Source organism: Oryzias melastigma, linkage group LG17 (genome assembly GCF_002922805.2).
Source record: "Oryzias melastigma strain HK-1 linkage group LG17, ASM292280v2, whole genome shotgun sequence".
Taxonomy (NCBI): domain Eukaryota; kingdom Metazoa; phylum Chordata; class Actinopteri; order Beloniformes; family Adrianichthyidae; genus Oryzias; species Oryzias melastigma.
The window spans coordinates 26,049,524-26,069,095 of NC_050528.1; the positions used below are offsets into that span (position 1 = coordinate 26,049,524).

The 19,572-nt window shown below is 40.2% G+C and overlaps 1 protein-coding gene across 1 annotated transcript; it reads right to left on the bottom strand.

The window, feature by feature from the left end:
• Nucleotides 1-637: 637 nt before the first annotated feature.
• LOC112147527 (major facilitator superfamily domain-containing protein 8) lies at nucleotides 638-11,854 on the bottom strand. The gene is made up of 8 exons (XM_024273997.2): nucleotides 11,661-11,854; nucleotides 11,445-11,524; nucleotides 10,940-11,219; nucleotides 6,408-6,481; nucleotides 5,932-6,145; nucleotides 4,289-4,411; nucleotides 3,980-4,110; nucleotides 638-1,013 (listed from the first exon to the last, which is right to left on the bottom strand). Exons 1-8 carry the CDS (start codon nucleotides 11,689-11,691, stop codon nucleotides 933-935), a joined length of 1,014 nt encoding a protein of 337 aa, XP_024129765.1. The 5' UTR covers nucleotides 11,692-11,854; the 3' UTR covers nucleotides 638-932.
• Between the last annotated feature and the right edge of the window lie 7,718 nt (nucleotides 11,855-19,572).

Genomic DNA, 19,572 nt, shown 5'->3' on the forward strand with positions numbered 1-19,572 from the left:
AAAAAGCAAGCGTCACATGCTGAGTGCAGAAGACTGTAAAGGTTAGTGGGCCTTATCTGCAATTATGCAAAAACACAGGGACGAGCTGAAGCCATGCTCATTGGTACAAAGAGAATCAACAATGCCTTGATGTAGCTTGCAGCGTCCTTCCCTGATTGGCTGACGTGCAGCAAGCAGCACGTCCTAGAGGAGAACACGGGCAAGAACAGCTGACTAAACCCCTCGCACCTCGTCAGAATCTGAATTATGAATGCACACCATTAAAATTTAAAGGCCCCCGCATCGTAAAAAAGATAAAGAGGGCAAGCGAACAAGTTCTTTTTCACACCCGGTGATACCTCAGGAGGGTGTTGTTTGCACAAGCCGAGCAGGAAAAGACCCAGAAAACAACAAGCTGGTTTAATTACATGCGAGGCTTTAATATGGCCCTCGCTTTAGTCAGCTGCAGGCAGGAGAAGAAGAAAAGAGGGAAAAAAGGAGCAGCAAATCTGCACAAGCGTCAGTTTCTTTTCTCCTGTCAGCCGCGCTGACGTGGAGCCGGTGAGATGTTGACAACTCCACTTCTGCACTCATTGTGTCAACCGGCTCTTTTTCAAGGAGAGGTTTGTTGTTTTTCGCAGGAAGGAAAGACAACGAGTGAGCGTTCTGTCACACAGGTCACCGAAAAATACACTCTGATATTTATTAATCAACACCACAGAGTATAAATAGTTCACTTTAAAAATAATGGCTTTCATCCTCAATTACACCTCCCAGCATCTGACATGAGAGCAATGGTGCCCCCTTGTGCAAAATATAATTAATAGTGTGATATTGACATGGATGGATATAAACTGATAAATGCAGGAGGCGCAACATGCCAAGTGACAAGTTTCACACTCATAACACACACGGTGTGAAGGGATTCCGTCTTCGTCTCTCGGCGTGCAGCTCTACCCTCCGCTGTCGGAGCTCTGGCCACACTGCACCACCCTGGGCTCCACCAGCCGCTCATAGGACAGAGCCGTCATGACCTGCAGGGGTGAGCAGAGGAGAGCGTTTGGAGAAGTCAGAGCAGCGAGGAGTAACTGCGGGCTTTCTGAGACCTGCTGAGTTAAGGACTTTACTGCAAGAACTCCCTGCAGCTCTGCTGGGTAAAGTTTCTGAACATGCAACTCCAGAGTCATCTTTTTTTGTTTGTCCTTTCAGGGCTACTGTAGAAGAACAGCTTAATAACTAATCTTATTTTAGCTGAAATGCTAAAAACAAGAAAAAATACAGTAAGCAACATTTTTCTTAGTAGATTGTAAAAGAGAAAGAACTTTTTTTTTTTTTAACTTTTAAATGCTAAAACTTTTTTTATTTAAGGGGGATATCCGAATATTCCCCCACCATGAAAATTGTCTAAAAAAACTTTTCAGACAATTATCAAGTGTTAATTCAGATGTGTAACTTGTGTGCACAAAACATCAACAGTAACTCTAAAGCCTTTCATGTCTGCAGTATTAATCCAAGTAAAACCAAAATTCTGACATACAGCCAGGAAACAAACATGTTTCTGCACTTTAAATGGCGCAGGCGAATGCTCGATTCTGATTGGCTGATGGGTGTGGATGCACGACTAAAAAGTTCCTGTCACAATGTTCTATATGTGCAGCAGGGTTCTTCAAAACAAACTTTTGCTCCATGATCCGGACAAAAAATAGCGGTAAGAGGTGAACTTTCTCTGTAAAATTATTGCTTTATGTAAATTATCATGACAGACAGCATCTGTATCGTTTTTCCGGCTCAGCGACGCGTTGTCGTGTTACTGTGACAACGGGCCACATTACCTTTCAAACAGTTCACCTTTTGTGGAAAAGCTATCTAAACCTAAAAAAAAGAATAAATTACTAAAAATCGATGGAATATTTATTAATTTTGTGAGTGATCATGTTATAAGCGGGATAATACCCGACGAAGTGAGCATTATCAGAAATTATTGCGCGCCGTGGATGCTTGAACCGATGGAAGACGGTTGCTTCACAAAGTGTAATTAAGTAAGGGATAATACCCGATGAAGTGAGCGTTATGAGAAATTAACGCACGAGGACGGTTTAGGCCTCCGTGAATTAGTATTCACCCAGACCATGGTATAATTAGTGTTATACCATGGTCTGGGTGAATACTCGATTCTGATTGGCTGCTGGGTGTGCACTGAAAAGTGATAATGCACAGTAATAACGCACACCTAAAAAAGAAGTTCCGGTCACACAGACCAAACGTTCGATATCACTGTGCAGACTTCTTTAAAACACATTTTTCCTTCATCGTCTGGACAAAACAAGCAGTAATGGATGAACTTTCTCTCTGAACTGATGCTTTATTCAACTTATTGTAGCGACCAGCATTTATATTCCTCTCCCCTTGTAAGGTAAATTAATATTGATAAATTGGTTATTCTCCTTCTAATAAAACACCACTCGACATGAGAGGTGTAGTCTTCTGTTTCACCACAAGAGGGAGTTTCTCATTTTAGAGCAGCTCAGAAGAGCGAACCTGCCGTGAAATGAAACACAGACAGAAGCTGAATATGTTCTAGCTGCTCACTGAAGGATTAACGTCAGAAAAAGAAGAAAAATATCCTAATTTGTCCGGGTCTTTCTTTCAAAACAGCGACACTTTACCGCTGCAGCTGAGGTCTGTAACGGCTTCCGGCTTCATGCCGTGTTCCATGTCAGCGTGACAATAAACCGCATCACGGATCAAATAGTCCTCTTTTTTGTGAAAAAATGAGCTAAACCAAAGAAATAACAAGAATAAAGTACTAAATATTGATTAAATGTTTATTTATTTTGTTAAGACCATGGTATAAGCGGGATAATACCCTCCGAAGTGTGCGTTATGAGAAATTAACGCACGACGCGGAGGCCTAAACCGCTCGACGCGAAGCGGAGGACGGTTGCCTCCGTGAAGTTATCCCTTACTTATTAAATATTAACACATTCATGTTTTTGATTTATTGCATGAGTTAATGTGGTAATGTTGACACTCTAATGTTAACACGCTAATGTTAACGCGCTAATGTTAACGCGCTAATGTTAGCACACTAATGTTAATGGGCTAACGTTAATGCACTAACGTTAACACGCTAATGTTAACATGCTAATGTTAACGTGCTAATGTCAACACGCTAATGTTTAAATGCTAATGTTAATGCGCTAATGTTGACATGCTAATGTTGACACGCTAATGTTAACACGCTAATGTTAACGCGCCAATGTTAACGTGCTAATGTTAGCACACTAATGTTAATGGGATAACGTTAATGCACTAACGTTAACACGCTAATGTTAACATGCTAATGTTAACGTGCTAATGTTAACACGCTAATGTTGACATGCTAATGTTGGCACACTAATGTTAACGCGCTAATGTTAACGCACTAATGTTAATGTGCTAATGTTAACGCGCTAATGTTAACACGCTAATGTCAACATGCTAACGTTGACGCGCTAATGTTAACGCACTAATGTTAACGGGCTAATGTTAACCTGCTAATGTTAACGCGCTAACGTTAACACGCTAATGTTAACATGCTAATGTTAATGCGCTAATGTTAACACGCTAATGTTAATGGTAACGTTCATCACCCTGTGAAAGTCAGGTTACTCCAAACACCCAGCAATGCCCAGCTACTTTTTAAGTATTGCACATCTATCATCACATACATTTTGCATATTGTATAATTTATAAAACAATTCAGAATTGTTTATGGATTATAATTGGTCCATCTAAAATCCAGTTTTCCTCCACCACTACCAACACTTTTTATTGGAGGGGGTGTTTAAAATCTTTGTATAAATCTGTAAAGTACTTTGGTTGTGTGTTTTGTGTATAAAATGTGTCACACAAATCAAAGTGCCCTGCTGTTCCTGGTGTACAATCATAAATCTTTCTGCTTCCAAAATAAACACCTCTCAACAGACTGTAATGCATCCAAAGAGGTAGTTCTACTTACTGTGACCATTACAAGAAGCGCCAGCATCATCCCCAGCATTATGTACAAATTGTTGATTAGCCCTCCTGCCCACAACGGGCCCAAGATCGTGGCCAAGCCCCCAACTGAGCGCCGGATGCCTTGACTAAACCCTTTTAACAAAGCATCACAAAACACAAACGTTTAAATCTGTTAGTCAAACGCAGTAAATAAGGGACACACTTGATCTGTTTTTTGTTTTCCTGGTCACTATGATGCACACTGAGCAGCAATCTGTTGCTCTAAAATGCTGACTCATGCTGACAGCGTCAGCATGGAAAAAGTGCTGACCTTGCGTTTTCTCCGCAGTGACTTTGGAGAAGAGCGACACCTGCGACACAGCCACGAAGGGAAGGCCCAGCAGCTGCAGGAACACCCCGATGATGAAGGCTGACAGCTCCCACTCGTACCCGCCTGAACAAAGAAAACCACATATCTGTTCCAGCAGATTCTCAAACTCGGATGCAGCTGCACGGACTTCCAATCTTTTGATGTTTAAAGCAGAAGCGGTTGTGTGGTTTCAGACACTTTAGTTACAGAAATCTTTGAGATCAGATCTAAGATCAGAGCTTTGAATAAACTGTTAACATCATCAGAGCTCATGCCATAAAGCATGGCCAAAATTCATCTGTTCTTGACATATTTCTTTAAATTAACCAACCTACCACTGTTCCTCACAGTGCTGTCTTCCCTAAAGCACAGCAGCCCTGCATCATGATGCTGCCACCTCCTTACATCACAGTATCCATTGTTCTTTTAGGCTTTTTGCAGATATTTTTCCCCATAAAATTTCAAATTAATTTTTTCCAATCAAAACAAAAAAGTACAAAAGAAGACAAAAGACCGAATGATCTGGTGAACCCAGACACGGCGACGTGCTAGCCGGTGCCTCTGTGGAGTAAATTTGATTCGCGCAAAAGCAGGCAGATGCAAATTTGATGGTGTGAATACACCATAAGACGCAGAGTCTTTCATATATCAGAGTAGAGCTGTGAAAGAAAAAGCCTGGAACAAAATTCAGGAGATTTGAAGGATTCTCCTTCGAAATTACGCTGATTGTGTTAACAGTTGAAAAGTTACAGTATGTTAAAGATTATGTGTTCAAGCGACGCCTCAGGTGTTAAAGGGGTTAACATCAATTCGCCAATTTGCAAAGGCATGACGTAAAAATGGAATATAATCAAAATATTCAGAGGTGTCATTCCTAAAGACCTTCAACCCGCAGAATATTGACTTTATTTCTAATAAAATGTTTAAGTTTAATCTTTGTCATTCTAAAGTATGATTTTATTTCGCACTAAAATAAATTGATTTAACATTTACTTAAATGCACTGTCAGAAATAAAGAAAAAAACCAAAAGGATTTCTTTCCTTTTCTCGATTTAATCTTCCTGTTGTTTTTATATTTAACCATCCTCTCAGTTATTAATTTGGATGACTATGTGACAGATCGCTCCTCGGTTTTCCTCTCATCTGTCGGCTTTCTCCACCAACTGCCTGGCAGCACCGCACAGCCCTGTCTGCAAACCAAACCTCTGCCAAGCCTGGCTGCTGCTCCGATTTGTTCCCTGCTGCTCTGCCTCAAAAACATCTTTGTGATACCAGCGTCGGATGAAAACGCAATTTGGCCAATTAACATCATTCCAAGAGGTCCATCTAAAAAAGTAGCCCTTTCTCATCAGCTTTGTTTGAGTCTAACTGTTACGAACAGCAAACGAATGCAGACTTCACTTTAACGAATAGTGTTTTCTTGTAATTAGATTACTGTAATCCCTTTATGCCTGCAGCAGGCCAGCACGCACACGCACTCCCTCCGCAGCCTGACACAATATGGCCGAAGCGCAGCGGCTTCAGCCACACGGAAAGGGGGAGCTGGTTCCCGCTGCGGGCCCACTCTTGAGTGTGAATCTGTGTTCTGGCGGGCGAGTTAGCACCTCGAGGGTTGCAGAGGAAAAGCAGGCACCAGACGCAGGCGGAGCAGCAGATGACCAGGCCTCCGGCCAGCACGGCACGGTCCGCCACCTTCCCGCTCAGCCAGCGCACGAAGAAGAAGCCCAGGATGACCTCCACCCCGCACAGGCTGTACATCAGGCTGTTGCCCAGCTCCCCGAAACTGAAGTAGCGCTGCGTCAGAGGAGTCACCATGGTCTTGGTGAGGGGAAAGAGTCGGTTAGAGGAAGCACCAGAAAGTATGCCAGCATTTCTCAAACAGAAAAAAAAGAAACAACCCCCCCTTGCACTTTTCTTGCTCACTTGTTGCATCAGATTTTCTTGAGGCACTAGTTTGTTTCATTAAGTAACAGACTACCCAGGCACTCATTGTGCATTCAGTCCTGTGTGTGGCACGGAAAAGGAATGCTTGCAGACTCTGGCTGATGAACTCGGCGGCGGCGGTGGCGGTGGCTCTCACCTCCAGCGCCGTCTGATTGAAGAGAGTGATGAACTGAGCCGTGAGGACAACAACCACCTCCTCTCTCAGGAACTCTGCACACACAGACAATCCAAGAGAGCGTTTGAGTCGGACTGTGACGAAACCCTTCTGCAAGACGTCGGGTTTGTCTTCAAAAAAAGAGAATGCATGAGAAAAATAGATTTTTTAATAAACCGGGGGGGTTGATAACAGCTTTCCGTGGAACGAAAACCCCCCTTGTGGACTTTGATGGGATGAAGACGAACAAGGCTCGATGCTAAATTTGGAAGTCCACGGCAGATGGCTGATGGGAAAGCTTGATATAACAGCGTGGGATCTACTGTGGTTTGGTTGTCTGCGCTAATATTGACTTGATTAAAATGTTTACCACATTAATATGTGTGGATCTTCTGTCCTGGCACCAAACACTAGTTGATGTAGATTCAAAAGGAGCGTTGCAGGGATTTGTTTCAGCAAGACTTCAAGCGGAAAACAAGAATTCTAAAGAAAAGTTAAAAATGTTGAAGTCAGACGCTATTCCAGGCAAAGAAGATGGAGGAATGAAAAATGTACACTCACCAGCCACTTTATTAGGCACACCTGTGAAAACTAATATTGACACAAATTCTGATCAGGCAGCAACTCGATACATTTAGGGATGTATCTGCTGCAGTTCAAGCCGAGCATCAGAGGGAGGAAGAAAAGTCAGAGTGTTTCAGAAACTGTTGATCTACTGGGATTTTCACCCACAACCCTCTCTAGAGTTACAGAGAATGGTCAGAAGAAGAGAAAATGTCCAGTGAGAGGTAGTTCTGAAGGCGGGACCAACCTGCTAATAGTAAGGTGTAACTAATGAAGTGGCTGGTAATTCTACAAAATTTTCCAGCATTATTAGTCATGGACTTTTAGATCCAACACACTTAAAATGCAGTTTTTGTTCAACTCCAGTTAGATGTGAACTATTAGTAGTGCTGCCACAAACGATTATTTTAACAGTCGACTAATCACTGGTTATATTTTCCGATTTGTCGACTAATCGGGTCATGAGTAAACTGGATGTAAACCACACATCTTAACCATCATTAGCTTTAAACTAACTAAAAACGATGTATTTATAGCATTACCTGTGATAATGCTAGTGTGAATGCCATAAGCTGAATTTTGTCGCTGGAGATGCTAGTGCTGATAGCTGAAGATGCTGAAATTGATTGAGGCTGAAAGCCTGCTAAAATATTAGCTAAACTCCAAAACAGCCTAAAAAACTGAAGAAAGCTTAAGTTAGCCAAAACAGCTAGCTTAGAGCTGAAATATTACCTAAACTTCAAAATAGCCTATAAAAATGAAAAAAAAAAAATCCTACATTAGCCAAAACACATAGTATGCAGTTGGAAAATATTAGGTATAGTCCAAAATAGCCTAAAAAAATGGAAAAAAATCCAAATTAGCCAAAATAGCTAGCATGTTACTGAAATATTCGCTAAACTACAAAGTAGCCTAAGAAACCTTAATAAATGCCAAAATACTCCAAAAAGCTAGCAGAATGCCATTATAACTTTCAACTTTACTACACTCTGACTCTATATAATGTAAAGTAACGACTAATCGATTATTAAATTAATCGACTAATCGTGGCAGCCCTAACTATTAGTATTACAGCTCTTTTTTCAGTTTTTTTTTCTAATTTACAATTTGTTTTATCAACTCATCTTTAAAACTGCTTTTTGTGACTTTTTGGTATAACCCGAGCTTCTTTTTTTCAAACAGATATTTGTCAATATGTTACACAATAATTCTACAATGAACTTGGAACTTTAAAAAAAAACTAATTTCTTATGACAACATTTTGACTTTTTTTACTGCAAAAAACCCAAAATAAAACAGTTTTTATGCTTTATAACAAAAAAAACAAACACATAGAAACTGTATAAATCCACAAAGCAAAGAAGAGGTCAAAACAATGTGAAAATCGTCTAGGAAGCCAAGCTCCAAACAAAGTTCAAATGATTTATTCAAACGGCTATACCAATTATGTGTCAACTCATATTTTAAAGCTAAAAAATATTTTGAATATTTTATATGAAATTTTGAATGAAATCAACCCCAGTGGGAGGTGTCGGCTTCATTCTTGTACCATTGTGAACAGTTGATGTGATTGGCGAGCTCACCGGTGAGTTCAGGGAGTACTGAGGGTCAAGTAAGAACATCCAGAAAGTTGAAACATGAGTCAGCTCACAGCGGAAGATTCACAGGCTTCTACTAAAAAGGAAAATGTATACTAGTGTGTTTGAAAGTTCTTGAGATATAGAAGAGACGGGACGCCATAGCGCCGAACGGACAGGCTTATCAAACGTACCAGAGCAGACACTCCACTTCTGCTCAGCTTCTAGAACGGCAGAGTGTCTTTGTGACGAAAAAAAAAAGGAAAGAGGAATCGATGAGAGGAAAGCTGCCCACATCGCCAATTCCGTCTCCATTTCATCCCGCAGGTCAACCGCAGCAAGCCGGTCAATAAACACGGAGGTCTGTGAGCCGTCCTTTGCTTCATCTTGGAAGGGTGAGAAAATCGATGGAAGGCTTTGACATGTGCACGCGCTAAAAACTTTGGAACCGCTTCGCTTGCAGGGACTCCAACTACCTGAACCCAACTCGATTGTCACCTACCCGTCATGCAAAACGAACGACACATTATTAGAGGAAGAAATGCAGAGTTCCTTTGCAAACGATGGTGTATAGAGCGAGATAATCCCCTAAACATGCTTCTATTATTAGTAATAATATTGTGACTGTTAGCTCATAGTTTTCTAAATCCGTGTGGTTTGTATTTTTTTTTGGCTGTACGAACCCGGAGGAAGGGTTAGAGTTAGACATTTAGCCTTGGATGAACCCAAAAACCTGTGACGTTTTCCAGGAAATATAGTCTCTGTAGACCAGCAGTAGTTAATCGGAAATCAACCCCGCCCCCTTTTCCCTCCTCAGAGGTCAAGAAGCTTGTGGCCCGCCTAGATTATTTTTTTGTCACAAATACACTCTTTTTCAAACTGGGTTTTTGCATCTGCCCTTGAGTCACAGCAATTTGAACAAAGAAACACTGAATGTAATTTTGAGCTTCATTTTTTTTTTAAATATGTCGGTCATCGGCATTTTTTAATTTCCCTGCGGGCACATCCCAAATGGATTAATAAAGTTGTCTATCTATCTATCTATCTATCTATCTATCTATCTATCTATCTATCTATCTATCTATCTATCTATCTATCTATCTATCTATCTATCAAGCTGGGAGTAGGGCATTTTCTATGGGTGATGTGACATCACTCATAGAAGAAAAGCCGGATTTCCACTGGTCCATCTGTGATGTGTCTGCGTGGCATTCATTAAAAATATTAAACATTTATTAATTGAAGAGAATGTTTATATCAACTCTGTCTTGTTTGTGTCTGACGTCAAGCCTTAGGACGGAGTTCTACTGTTTTTCCAGTCTGTTGGTATGTTTATTTCACAGCAAAAAGCTGGAGAAACGGATAACAGGTCAAGGTTTCAAAATAACTGTAAGAATTGTACTTTTAAAATAAAATGTACCTAAATGTTATTTTTTATTTAGGCTGACATGGTCATGCAATAATGTATGTTCACATTGCAGACAACATGGATGACTGAGGATGATTTCTGGAAGTTTGAAACATTTTATGAAACATTTTTGAAATATTTTTGAAACAAATTTTAAAACATATTTTAAAACATTTTTTGAAAACTTTTTGAAACTTTTTTTATGACACATAACATGCATTTTACAAGGACTCAGTGAGGAAGGAGAGGGTATGCAGCCCGACTGCCAAACCCTTGGATGTTGATGACACTACGGTGGCTGGATAAACTGGAAGGAAGAGGGATGAACCGGAGACCCAACAGACACAATACAAACTGACAGTCATGAAACACTTGCACAACGCAAGGGAGATGCAATGCAACTGGACCTCTGTCCAGTCTTCACATACAGTCAATGGTTTTAACAAAGCAGGGATTGGATCTCCAGGAGAGCGTTTAAAAAGACAAATGACATGCCTTTCTCTCTGCAACTTAGAGGTCAGCTGATGAACAAAATGTCAAATATTTTTATTCATGAACATCATGAATAAATCTGAATTCACCCAGATTTTAACCTTAAATGTCCATTTCATTTGGGAACTTCGTAGATGAAGACTCAGTCCAAATCCCTCTGGAAAAGTTGTGTCAAGATAAAATCAGTAACAGCAAATTGCTCCCGTGCGAACTCACTATGATGCAAATCCAGCGTCAAACACTCGACACAGGATGCATGTCGGCACACATGCGACCCGACACACACACGCAGGTCTGATCAATGCTCAGGAAATCTGAGCTGACGTGCAGGAGTGTGCAACTGCAGGAGAATCAATGCAGGAGATCCAGAACATGTGTATTGGCGGTGACACTTCTCGGTACACAGAGCCCACAAATGAGCCGAAGGAGAGCTGAGTGTCATTGCCCGGGACAGCCAGTCAGCCCTCACTCACCTCTGCTGGCGCTGAAGTTTTTGAAGGGGTTCGCGGCTCCGTGGAGAGAAGGAGTCTCAGACGAGGAGGAGGAGGAGTCCTCCAGCTGGTCCGAGTTGACAGCTCTGTAGGTGTGTGCCAGCTGCTCATCACCCCTAATCAGCGGCGCCTCCTCTTCCTCGTCCTCCTCCTGTTTCATCTCCATCCGCAGGCCTTCCTCCTCTGATTTGATGGGAGGTACGTCCCAGTATAGAACCAGGACCACGAACTGGAGCAGCAGCCACAGCAGGCACATGAAGATCTGGTGGACAGACATGTTTTATGCAAATAATGTGCAAGTCACACACAGAAAACTGAAGGTCATCTCGTTCAAGGTGTATCAAATCTTAAGGAGTTTTACTAAAAAAAAAAATCTAAAAAAATGGCAAGTTATTGTTGCTTTTCATCTGTCTTCTGAGGAGAGTTCAAAGTGCAGAGCAACTATTTCTGACAGTTTCTTCTGTTGTCTTTATCTGGCTGCTGTTACCCCGGGAGACGTGTACTTGTTCACAACAAAAGGTCCCAGCTTGAAATCACACAGCCGCAGGAACAAGTTGAACGCCGGCCCTGGAGAGAGAGGAGGAAGGGGTTTTAAGATGTGAAGGCAGCCGCCTACACCTCAGCCAACATCTTACAAGACAATCCCTCCTGGAGTCGGATATTTTCAGAAAAAAAGAAAAAAAAAGGAGGAGCAGAAACTGACCGATGAGAAGGCCAGCCTGTCGACAGGCCATGACAGCTGCGAAGATCCCCGCGCGCTCCTCCGGCAGAGTGCTCCGAGTCAGGAAGCCGAAGATGGAGGAGCCCGCTCCAGCGCCGATACCTAAGAGATCAGCAGCATTATTGTCGTCCCTGAGCCATAAAGAGCAAAATATCAATCAGTTGGTGAAACAGGTGCAGAGGATGTCATAGAAGCTGCACGGATATAAACACGCTTCAGAGAAGCTTGGTGGGAATAGTGGGAAAGAAAGCAGAGAATCATTTGAGGAGCCTGAGGCTGATTTGAAGGGATGGACACTGTTATCTGGAAACATCTCCATCCTTCTGTTCTGACTCTTTCCTTCCAGTTTTTCTCTGCGGGTCCGACCAACACGAAATGTCAAATTGAGTGAAATACCACATCTGAGGGTCAGACAGACCTGGCTGAATAATGCTGCACGTTTCAGTGAAAACTCTCTTTATGAAAAAGCAGATACATTTCAATTCATTCAACTAGACTTCCTTGATTCATTTTTTTAATCGAATATCACTATTTTTTTTCTCATAAAAAAATGAAAACCACTTTTCAAAATATGTAGCTGGTTAAATATCTACCTAATCTACCAATTAGTATCCATCCATCCATTTTCTGAACCCAATTATCCCTTATGAAATCACTGGGTTGCTAGAGCCTATCCTAGTTTCTTTTGGGCAAAGATGGGAAACAACCTGGACAGATCGCCAGTCCGTCTCAGAGCCACACACTCACTTTCACTGTTACTACCCGATCTGTAACAGCTACCTGATCGGTCCCTGCATCCGCAAATATTATGTCACTTCCTCTTTGCGGCCAACATTGCAACAGGTAAGCAATTTGACGTAGATTTGCTGCAGTAATTTTTTACACTATTTGTGCATTTGTTGTTCCGAGATTGTAAAACTTGTAATTGAGAATTAAAAAATAGATTTTTTTTTTCATTTTAATTCATTCATAGTAAAAATATACAATATAAACTTGAGTTGTAAACTCAAACATGATAGAAAAGAAAAAAAATGAAAAGCGGACAGATACACATACAGATACACAAGCATTCAGACGATTTAGTATACAATGAGAGAAGATTGGGAAAGAAAAAAACAAAATTTTATAATTACAACATCAACCAGGGAGAAATGAACATCATACCTGCTCCTGGTCGCATTTCCTGACAGTTTTGCCTCCTTTACAATTGTCTGAGACACGTAACCAAGGCATAAAGTGTCGGTGAAGCCTTGTTTCCACTGAGCAGTCCAGGAAGGTATGGTATGTTAAGCATTTCCATTGTAAGCATTGTTTGTAAGCATTCTGATTTCTGCGGTTTCCTGTGTTCTCTTTTGGTCACGAGTCTGTTTTGAAATCACCTGCAAACAACAGCAAGGCCTGGTCTGTGGTGGAACTGCAACGGTGTGATACAGGGTGAGCTAGCATCACGTTAGCGGTCTACACAACACCGTGAAAACAAAGCGCTCAGTGGAAACAAAGCTTAAACGTCAATATCCTGATACACCGAGGACAAAACTCCCATCAAACCACATAACATTTGCACATGTCCTGTACAGATCAGGTAGGCCCAGCCATGAGGTCCCAGTTTTGCACAAGCACAGAAAGGATGGGGCATCCTGATCTGTAACTTGTCTTTTTTCTTTTGTTTTAAAAATAAAATTTTTCATTTTTGTCAACAATCTAATTGGTTAGTATTGTAATTTACATCCAAAAACATATTCTGATCTTAAAATGTAGTCAAACTGAAACATTTTTGAGTGCGTGGGGACCAATTGGGTAGTCGTTACAGATCAGGTAGCAACATATGACCAATTTGGAGATACCAATTAAACTATGAAGCATGTTTTTGGATTAAACCCGAGTGCCTGGCAAAAATCCTCACATGTACAGGGAACATCAACCACACAGAAAGGCCCCAGTTGGGATTTGAACCAGAGCCTCGTTCCTCTGAGGCAAAATCCTAACCACTACCCCACTGTACAGCCGTACTAACCATTACAATAAGTACATTTTTGCACAAGTTGCTGTTAAAATGATAACAGGAAAGCAAGGACTTTAAGGCATTTAAGATGAGCAGAGGTTCTCCAATATGTGCATAAAAGATCAATAAAATCCTGAAAAGCAGGTATCTGATGTGAAATCTCCAGTTTTTCTAAGCTCTTTATCAACAGAGCAAAAAAGTCATGAAATGATTCAGAAAAATTGAGAAATTAGTCAGTAATGATGACAGAGTCTGATGAGGACAAATGAGCTTTGGATTAGAAAACGCAGAGATGCAGATGTCAGATCCTGCAGCAAGAGCTCAACACTTTCTAGCCTTTACCTCACACTATAAAGCAACCTCAGTCCTGAGGAACGTTTCAACATTCCTCTTAATATATATTATTAAAGTTATGTCGACTTCTGAATTAGGAAAAAGCAAAAGTTTGCTTGAAAGTTGTTTGAACTACACAATCAGTGACATTCCTTTCATTTTTAACCTTGTTGCTGAACGGATGTCCGCTAATTAGCTGGTAAATGTGCTCCTCAATGAATTTCTGTTCTTTTTTTGAATGCATCACGTGATTTAAAAATATTTTAGATATTTTTCTGTAAAAAAAATTAAAGAAAGACTCTGACCTTTCTGGAATTTGAGCTGTATGAGGACAAGACGTCCTTCATTTATTTTTGAAATCTATTTTAGCATATAAGCTAACACATTTTCATTTAATTTTTCTTATTACTGAAATAATAGACATAACGTCTCACAGATGAGAGCACATTTGGGATTGTGTACTTCCAGTAGAACAGGTGTCAGATTTGTTTTCTCCTTTCTAATTTCCATCTCCATTTGTCCACAAACAAGGAATGCTTTGCTCCACAAGAATGGAAAGGAGCTCAGAAAAAAGCAGCATTAAGCATTTTCTTTTCTGCAAGCCTCCATTTAGTTTATCTGCTTGGTCTTTTTCTACTCTGTTGTTCTACAACATGCAGTACAAGCCCACCAGGGCTGATGAAACAAAATCACTGAATGATCCAATTTAACTGTATGTAGCTTCAATTGATTTAGCGCTCAAAACCAGACACCAGTTTCAGTGAATTGTACACCCAAGAATGAGCACATTAGATTATCAAGGAGTTGTAATTTAATAAACTCTTGTTGTATAGTTGAAGATATGAGTTAATTGAGGAATTGTGCATATCATTTAAAAAACAGAGAGATTTTATATTTTTTGATTTCACTTAAACATTACAAAAAGAAACGTCTGAACTAGTTCATAAATGTGTGGAGAGAAAAAGGTAATAAAACTGGAAATTTGACACAAATCCACCAAACATTGGAAGTCTGATGGATGAACAGATTGTGTCTGGCGGTCCAAGCCAAATTCTAGACTTCTAATGGTTTTCTACCTTCATTAAGACCCAAACTGCCCTGCAGCTTCAGTCCCATTCAGCCGTGCACACACATTCACACTCGGATGGCGGCAGAGCTCATGTGACTTGCCCGGGAGCATTTTGACACGTGGAATTGAACCTTTCCAATCAGAGGTTGACCGCTCCACCTCTGCGCCAGGATCTGCATAATTGGTCTACCACTTGGACGTCTAACCACAACCTCATCTTGACGTCAGAACATGAACATTTTAGCTTGTTTACTTTAAACATGGTAAATGGTGTATAGTTTATGCTTTAGTACCTTGGTGGAAGACCCAAAGTGCTTTACAGTCACAGTCCCGTTCCCACACACACACATTCATACTCTGCGGTCAAACCTATAGCCACCAGGAGCAATGTGGGGTTCAGTGTGTTGCCCAATGACACTTCGTCACATGGGCGGGCATCAAACCCGCAATCTTTCAATCAGAGGTCGGCCATTCTTTTTCTGCACCATGGTCAAACATGAATATTTATACGACCATAGGTACTAAAATCTACCAAAAGAAAAGCTATTACCCTTAAAATGTGCATATTTGAGTTCAATACTAAAGTGAAGACAACCAATCATTGTATGGATACCGGAGGTGTGTTAGGTTCAACTACTCTTTATTGCTATCCTCTAGATAGTTGGAGTAACTGGTAGCCTTAACTCCCTCTATACCCCACAGATACTGTAACTCTTCCACCATTTATGCTGACATTGCTTCAACGTCTCCTAAATGCTCTGAAACACACACAGCTTTGCACCGATTTGTGGTACAATCCTGTTGTCGCAGTGCCATCTGCACACAGAGTCAAAACATTTCAGTAGAGACTCAAATCTTCACTTCTTAGCAACGGGCTACCACCAAGATTCTTAGCTTCTTAACTGCAATTGAACCAATTTCTGAGAATGAATTCACCAACAGTCGACTTGATTATTGTCCTACTGGATGAAAATGAGTCAGACCTGAATGGGGAACGCTGATGGAGGTGGTGAAATGTTAAGATCAAAGGCCTCTCTGTGAGCCAGTAGGGAGAAAATGTTCGTGCAGTTTTTTCTATGGGCATGCTGCGGGCGTCAGGTTGTAGGAAAAACTTAACACTAAAGGGTAAGTAAAGGTAAAGTTACAGATTTCACACTTTGCACTCAATATTAAAACAAATAAAACAAAAAAAGGAAAAAATAGCAATTCTTTAAAGTAAGGATTACTTAATTTGCATTTATTTAATTTAGATTAGTTATTAATTGATAGCTGAGGGGCACAACATCCCTGTTGACCTGAAGATACTTTATTTGCTCCAGAATGAACAGATTGTATATGCAAAGCAAAACTTTGGTAAAAAAAATTGATCTTTCATGAGTTAAAAGCACATATTATCTTGTGCTGCACTTTAATGTTTACTAGCTGCCCAGAACTTCACTGAGATGATCCTGTTTGACATAGAGCATCTTTTATTCTGAAAATAAGTAAACAAAAAAATCACATTTTGAGAGATGCTAGGTTATTTTTATATATTATTCGTGCCAAAAGATAGACATAATTCATATTTATTATTTAACAAAAGGAAGGTTATGAATGTAAATCCAAATTTCTTAAAGGTTAAAGTAAGACTATGCAGCTCCTTCTAGCGTTTGATCAGTAGAAAACGAGCCCAAATGGCTGTTTTACTGCTAAAGGTTGCTGACTCCTGGATTACGGCTTTACACATACATTTCTGGTTGTTTTCTTGTAGGGTTTTAACTTCTTTGACTCTATTGTTTTCTTATTCTTCTGTACCATGTCCGTTAAAGGTGCTATTATCTAAAAGGAATTATTGCATTTATTATCAGACTGAGTGGGCACCAACAATCACACATAAATCTCAGAGTAACCCAAAGGACCAGAGTTTAATAAAAACACTAGATGTATTGACAGATATGGAGGTCAAACAAAAAAGTAACCATTAGAACAATTCTGTCCACATTAAAACAGAGCATTGTGTTGCTCATGTTTTAGTAATGAATAAAAATTGCTAAGTCAAGGACTTCTACCCTTTAAAGCTGCAGACTGTGCAGGACTTCCATAAATAAAAGTCGAGGTGTATTATTTATTTGGGCTGCAGTGAGTCTTAAAAAAGGGAGGGAAACAGCAGTTTTCCAGGGGTCGTTCAGTTTGCTGCGTCTGAAGAGTTATGGATCAAGGGTTCATTATGATCTTCTGCAGAGACAGGGATGGATGGATGATGGATGGATGCTGGGGGAGCTGGCCCCTGACGGTTTAGATCCCTCAGTATTCTTCAATAAAACTCCAAAACAGGGGCGGAGGATGGAGTAAATTGGGGCCATTAAGATTTGAAACCCCAATAAACTTCATCATTTTCAGCTTCACGTTTTCTGTTTTTAAGCTTCACAACTAAAAAATCTTTTTCAAATCTTTTATTTTGGTTTCGAATCTGAAAATTTTAGGTTTGAAACTTTTGACTTCTGTCTGGCGCATGGGGACTCGCCACAAAGGACCAGTAAAAACTGACACGGCCTTAGACATTTTATACAAGCATAACGCCCGTATGTGACACAACAAAACGGCGCTTTGAACATCCTAGAACGGACACGCGGTTTGCACACTACTTTTGAAACGTGTGTAAAAAGCAAGGTTTGGATGGCCAGTACATTGTTCTTTACGTCACTTTTCTTAGTGATTTATGAGCCCTTTTGCTTGCTGCCGTAGAACAGACATTTTCTGACCGTAATTATCCAAGTTTCCTGAGTCAGTGAATGCACCAGGACTGAGGTTACTGCCCTCAACGATTTTGATTGGTCCTTCATGCTAGCCCCGCCCTCACGCGGCAGAACAGGAACAAAACTCTCAACTCTGAAAACTTAAGAACCGAAAAGAAAAACCTGGAAAAAAGAGTTAAACTGAAAAAAAGTATAGAAACTGGAAATTGGTGTTTTGAAACCAAAAAAACAGAAAATTTGAAGCTTAAAATGATTGTATTTATTTTGAAGTTGCTGAAAGTTTCTGACACTTTATTTATTTATTTATTTATTTATTTTTAGCTTAACACAAATAGTAGCATTATTTTTGACAGAGATTTATAATCATCAATAAAAGTTTTTTTAGGCATTGCAAATGTTTAAACAAACATTAATGGAATAAAATTGTTGAAAATTTGCGTTTTTATCCTTTCATTTGTCATAGTCTTACATTCTGCTGTTCCCATTTACCACCATTCCAAAGTCCCCCCCCCCATATAAAATGTTCTAGCTCCACCACTGATCCAAAACATTACCTAATCGGTCTTACTCGACACTTGAGGTGGACTTAGAGAATGAAAACCCAACAACTACAGCCGCAAACTTTTATCCCCCAATTGCCAGATTTTCTCTCCACAAACTTGCTTTGTTAAAGGAAACAGTTTCACTTGGGGGTGAGATGTGGATGCCCTTGGGCCCACATGTGGCCCTCTGGGTTCTTTTCATCTATGTGTGTATTAAATCCAACCTCCATTATAAGTGTCTTGTCTTTTCCCCAAAATACAGGTTTAAGCAGCAAATATAAACATTTAAAGTCCCACTCCATTCATCTTTTGATCTAATTTAACGTGGTTCCCATCGGTCTATTAGTTATGATTATTTTTAGCCCAAATCCAAACAACTCCCTTTCTAAAGAGCAGCGGTAATTCATTTAAAATGTACCTCTGAGATGAGGGCGGGACTGTTGGTGAGGAGCAACCCCGCCCCCTTACCTTCCCCGTTGCTGAGAGCTCCGTGCAGGGAGCTCCAACGTCACAAATAAATTCTTTTCCAACTACATTTTTTTCATCTGATCCTGATTGACAATTTAACAAAATAAAAACTCAGAAATGCAATTTAAAGCTGAATTTTCTTTGCCACAAGAACATGTCAAAAACTCATTTTTACTCTGAGTGGGTGTTAAGGTTTTTATTTTGGATGTGAACCATTTAGAAAAATGCATTGAAATAAGCATTTACCTACTTCTATCGCCAGCATTTCTTTCTGAATCAAGGTGAGTTAAAGAAAATCTGAAGGACTTGACCCCCACCTCACCCCACACCGCTACTACTGTATATCAGAATTCAAGTTTATTTGCAAAAAGCTTTTAAACAATCCAAACCAGAGCTGGATGGAGTATTTGAAGCAGCCCACATGTGTCGAGTGGTGACTTATTTCTGACTTGTATACACAGCAGTGTGTGTGTGCGTGTGTGTGCGTGTGCTACCTGCAACAAGCCGACTGCATAATAGCAGCCACTTTGAATACCCGATGAAATACATGAAGTTGCCTGAGGAAAGACAAACGAAAAGCTTAGGAGCCATCAGCCTTTATTTGAAGTTTAAATTAAAAAATGCTTTCATATTAAACCTATTATTCTTTTTCGTTTTGTTTTTTAGCTTCAGCCCTATGACTGCTCTACTTATCTACCATTCCATTTTACCACCATCAGAAATATCTTTTTTCTTTTTGCTAAAA

Excerpts from the sequence above, each read along its gene's own strand:
- LOC112147527 (XM_024273997.2), bottom strand. The coding sequence starts at position 11,691 with ATGGCCTGTCGACAGGCTGGCCTTCTCATCG. Across the intron at positions 11,525-11,660 it reads ACAGGCTGGCCTTCTCATCG|GGCCGGCGTTCAACTTGTTC; the intron begins GTCAGTTTCTGC and ends CTCTCTCTCCAG. Across the intron at positions 1,014-3,979 it reads CGCTTCTTGTAATGGTCACA|GTCATGACGGCTCTGTCCTA; the intron begins GTAAGTAGAACT and ends TCACCCCTGCAG.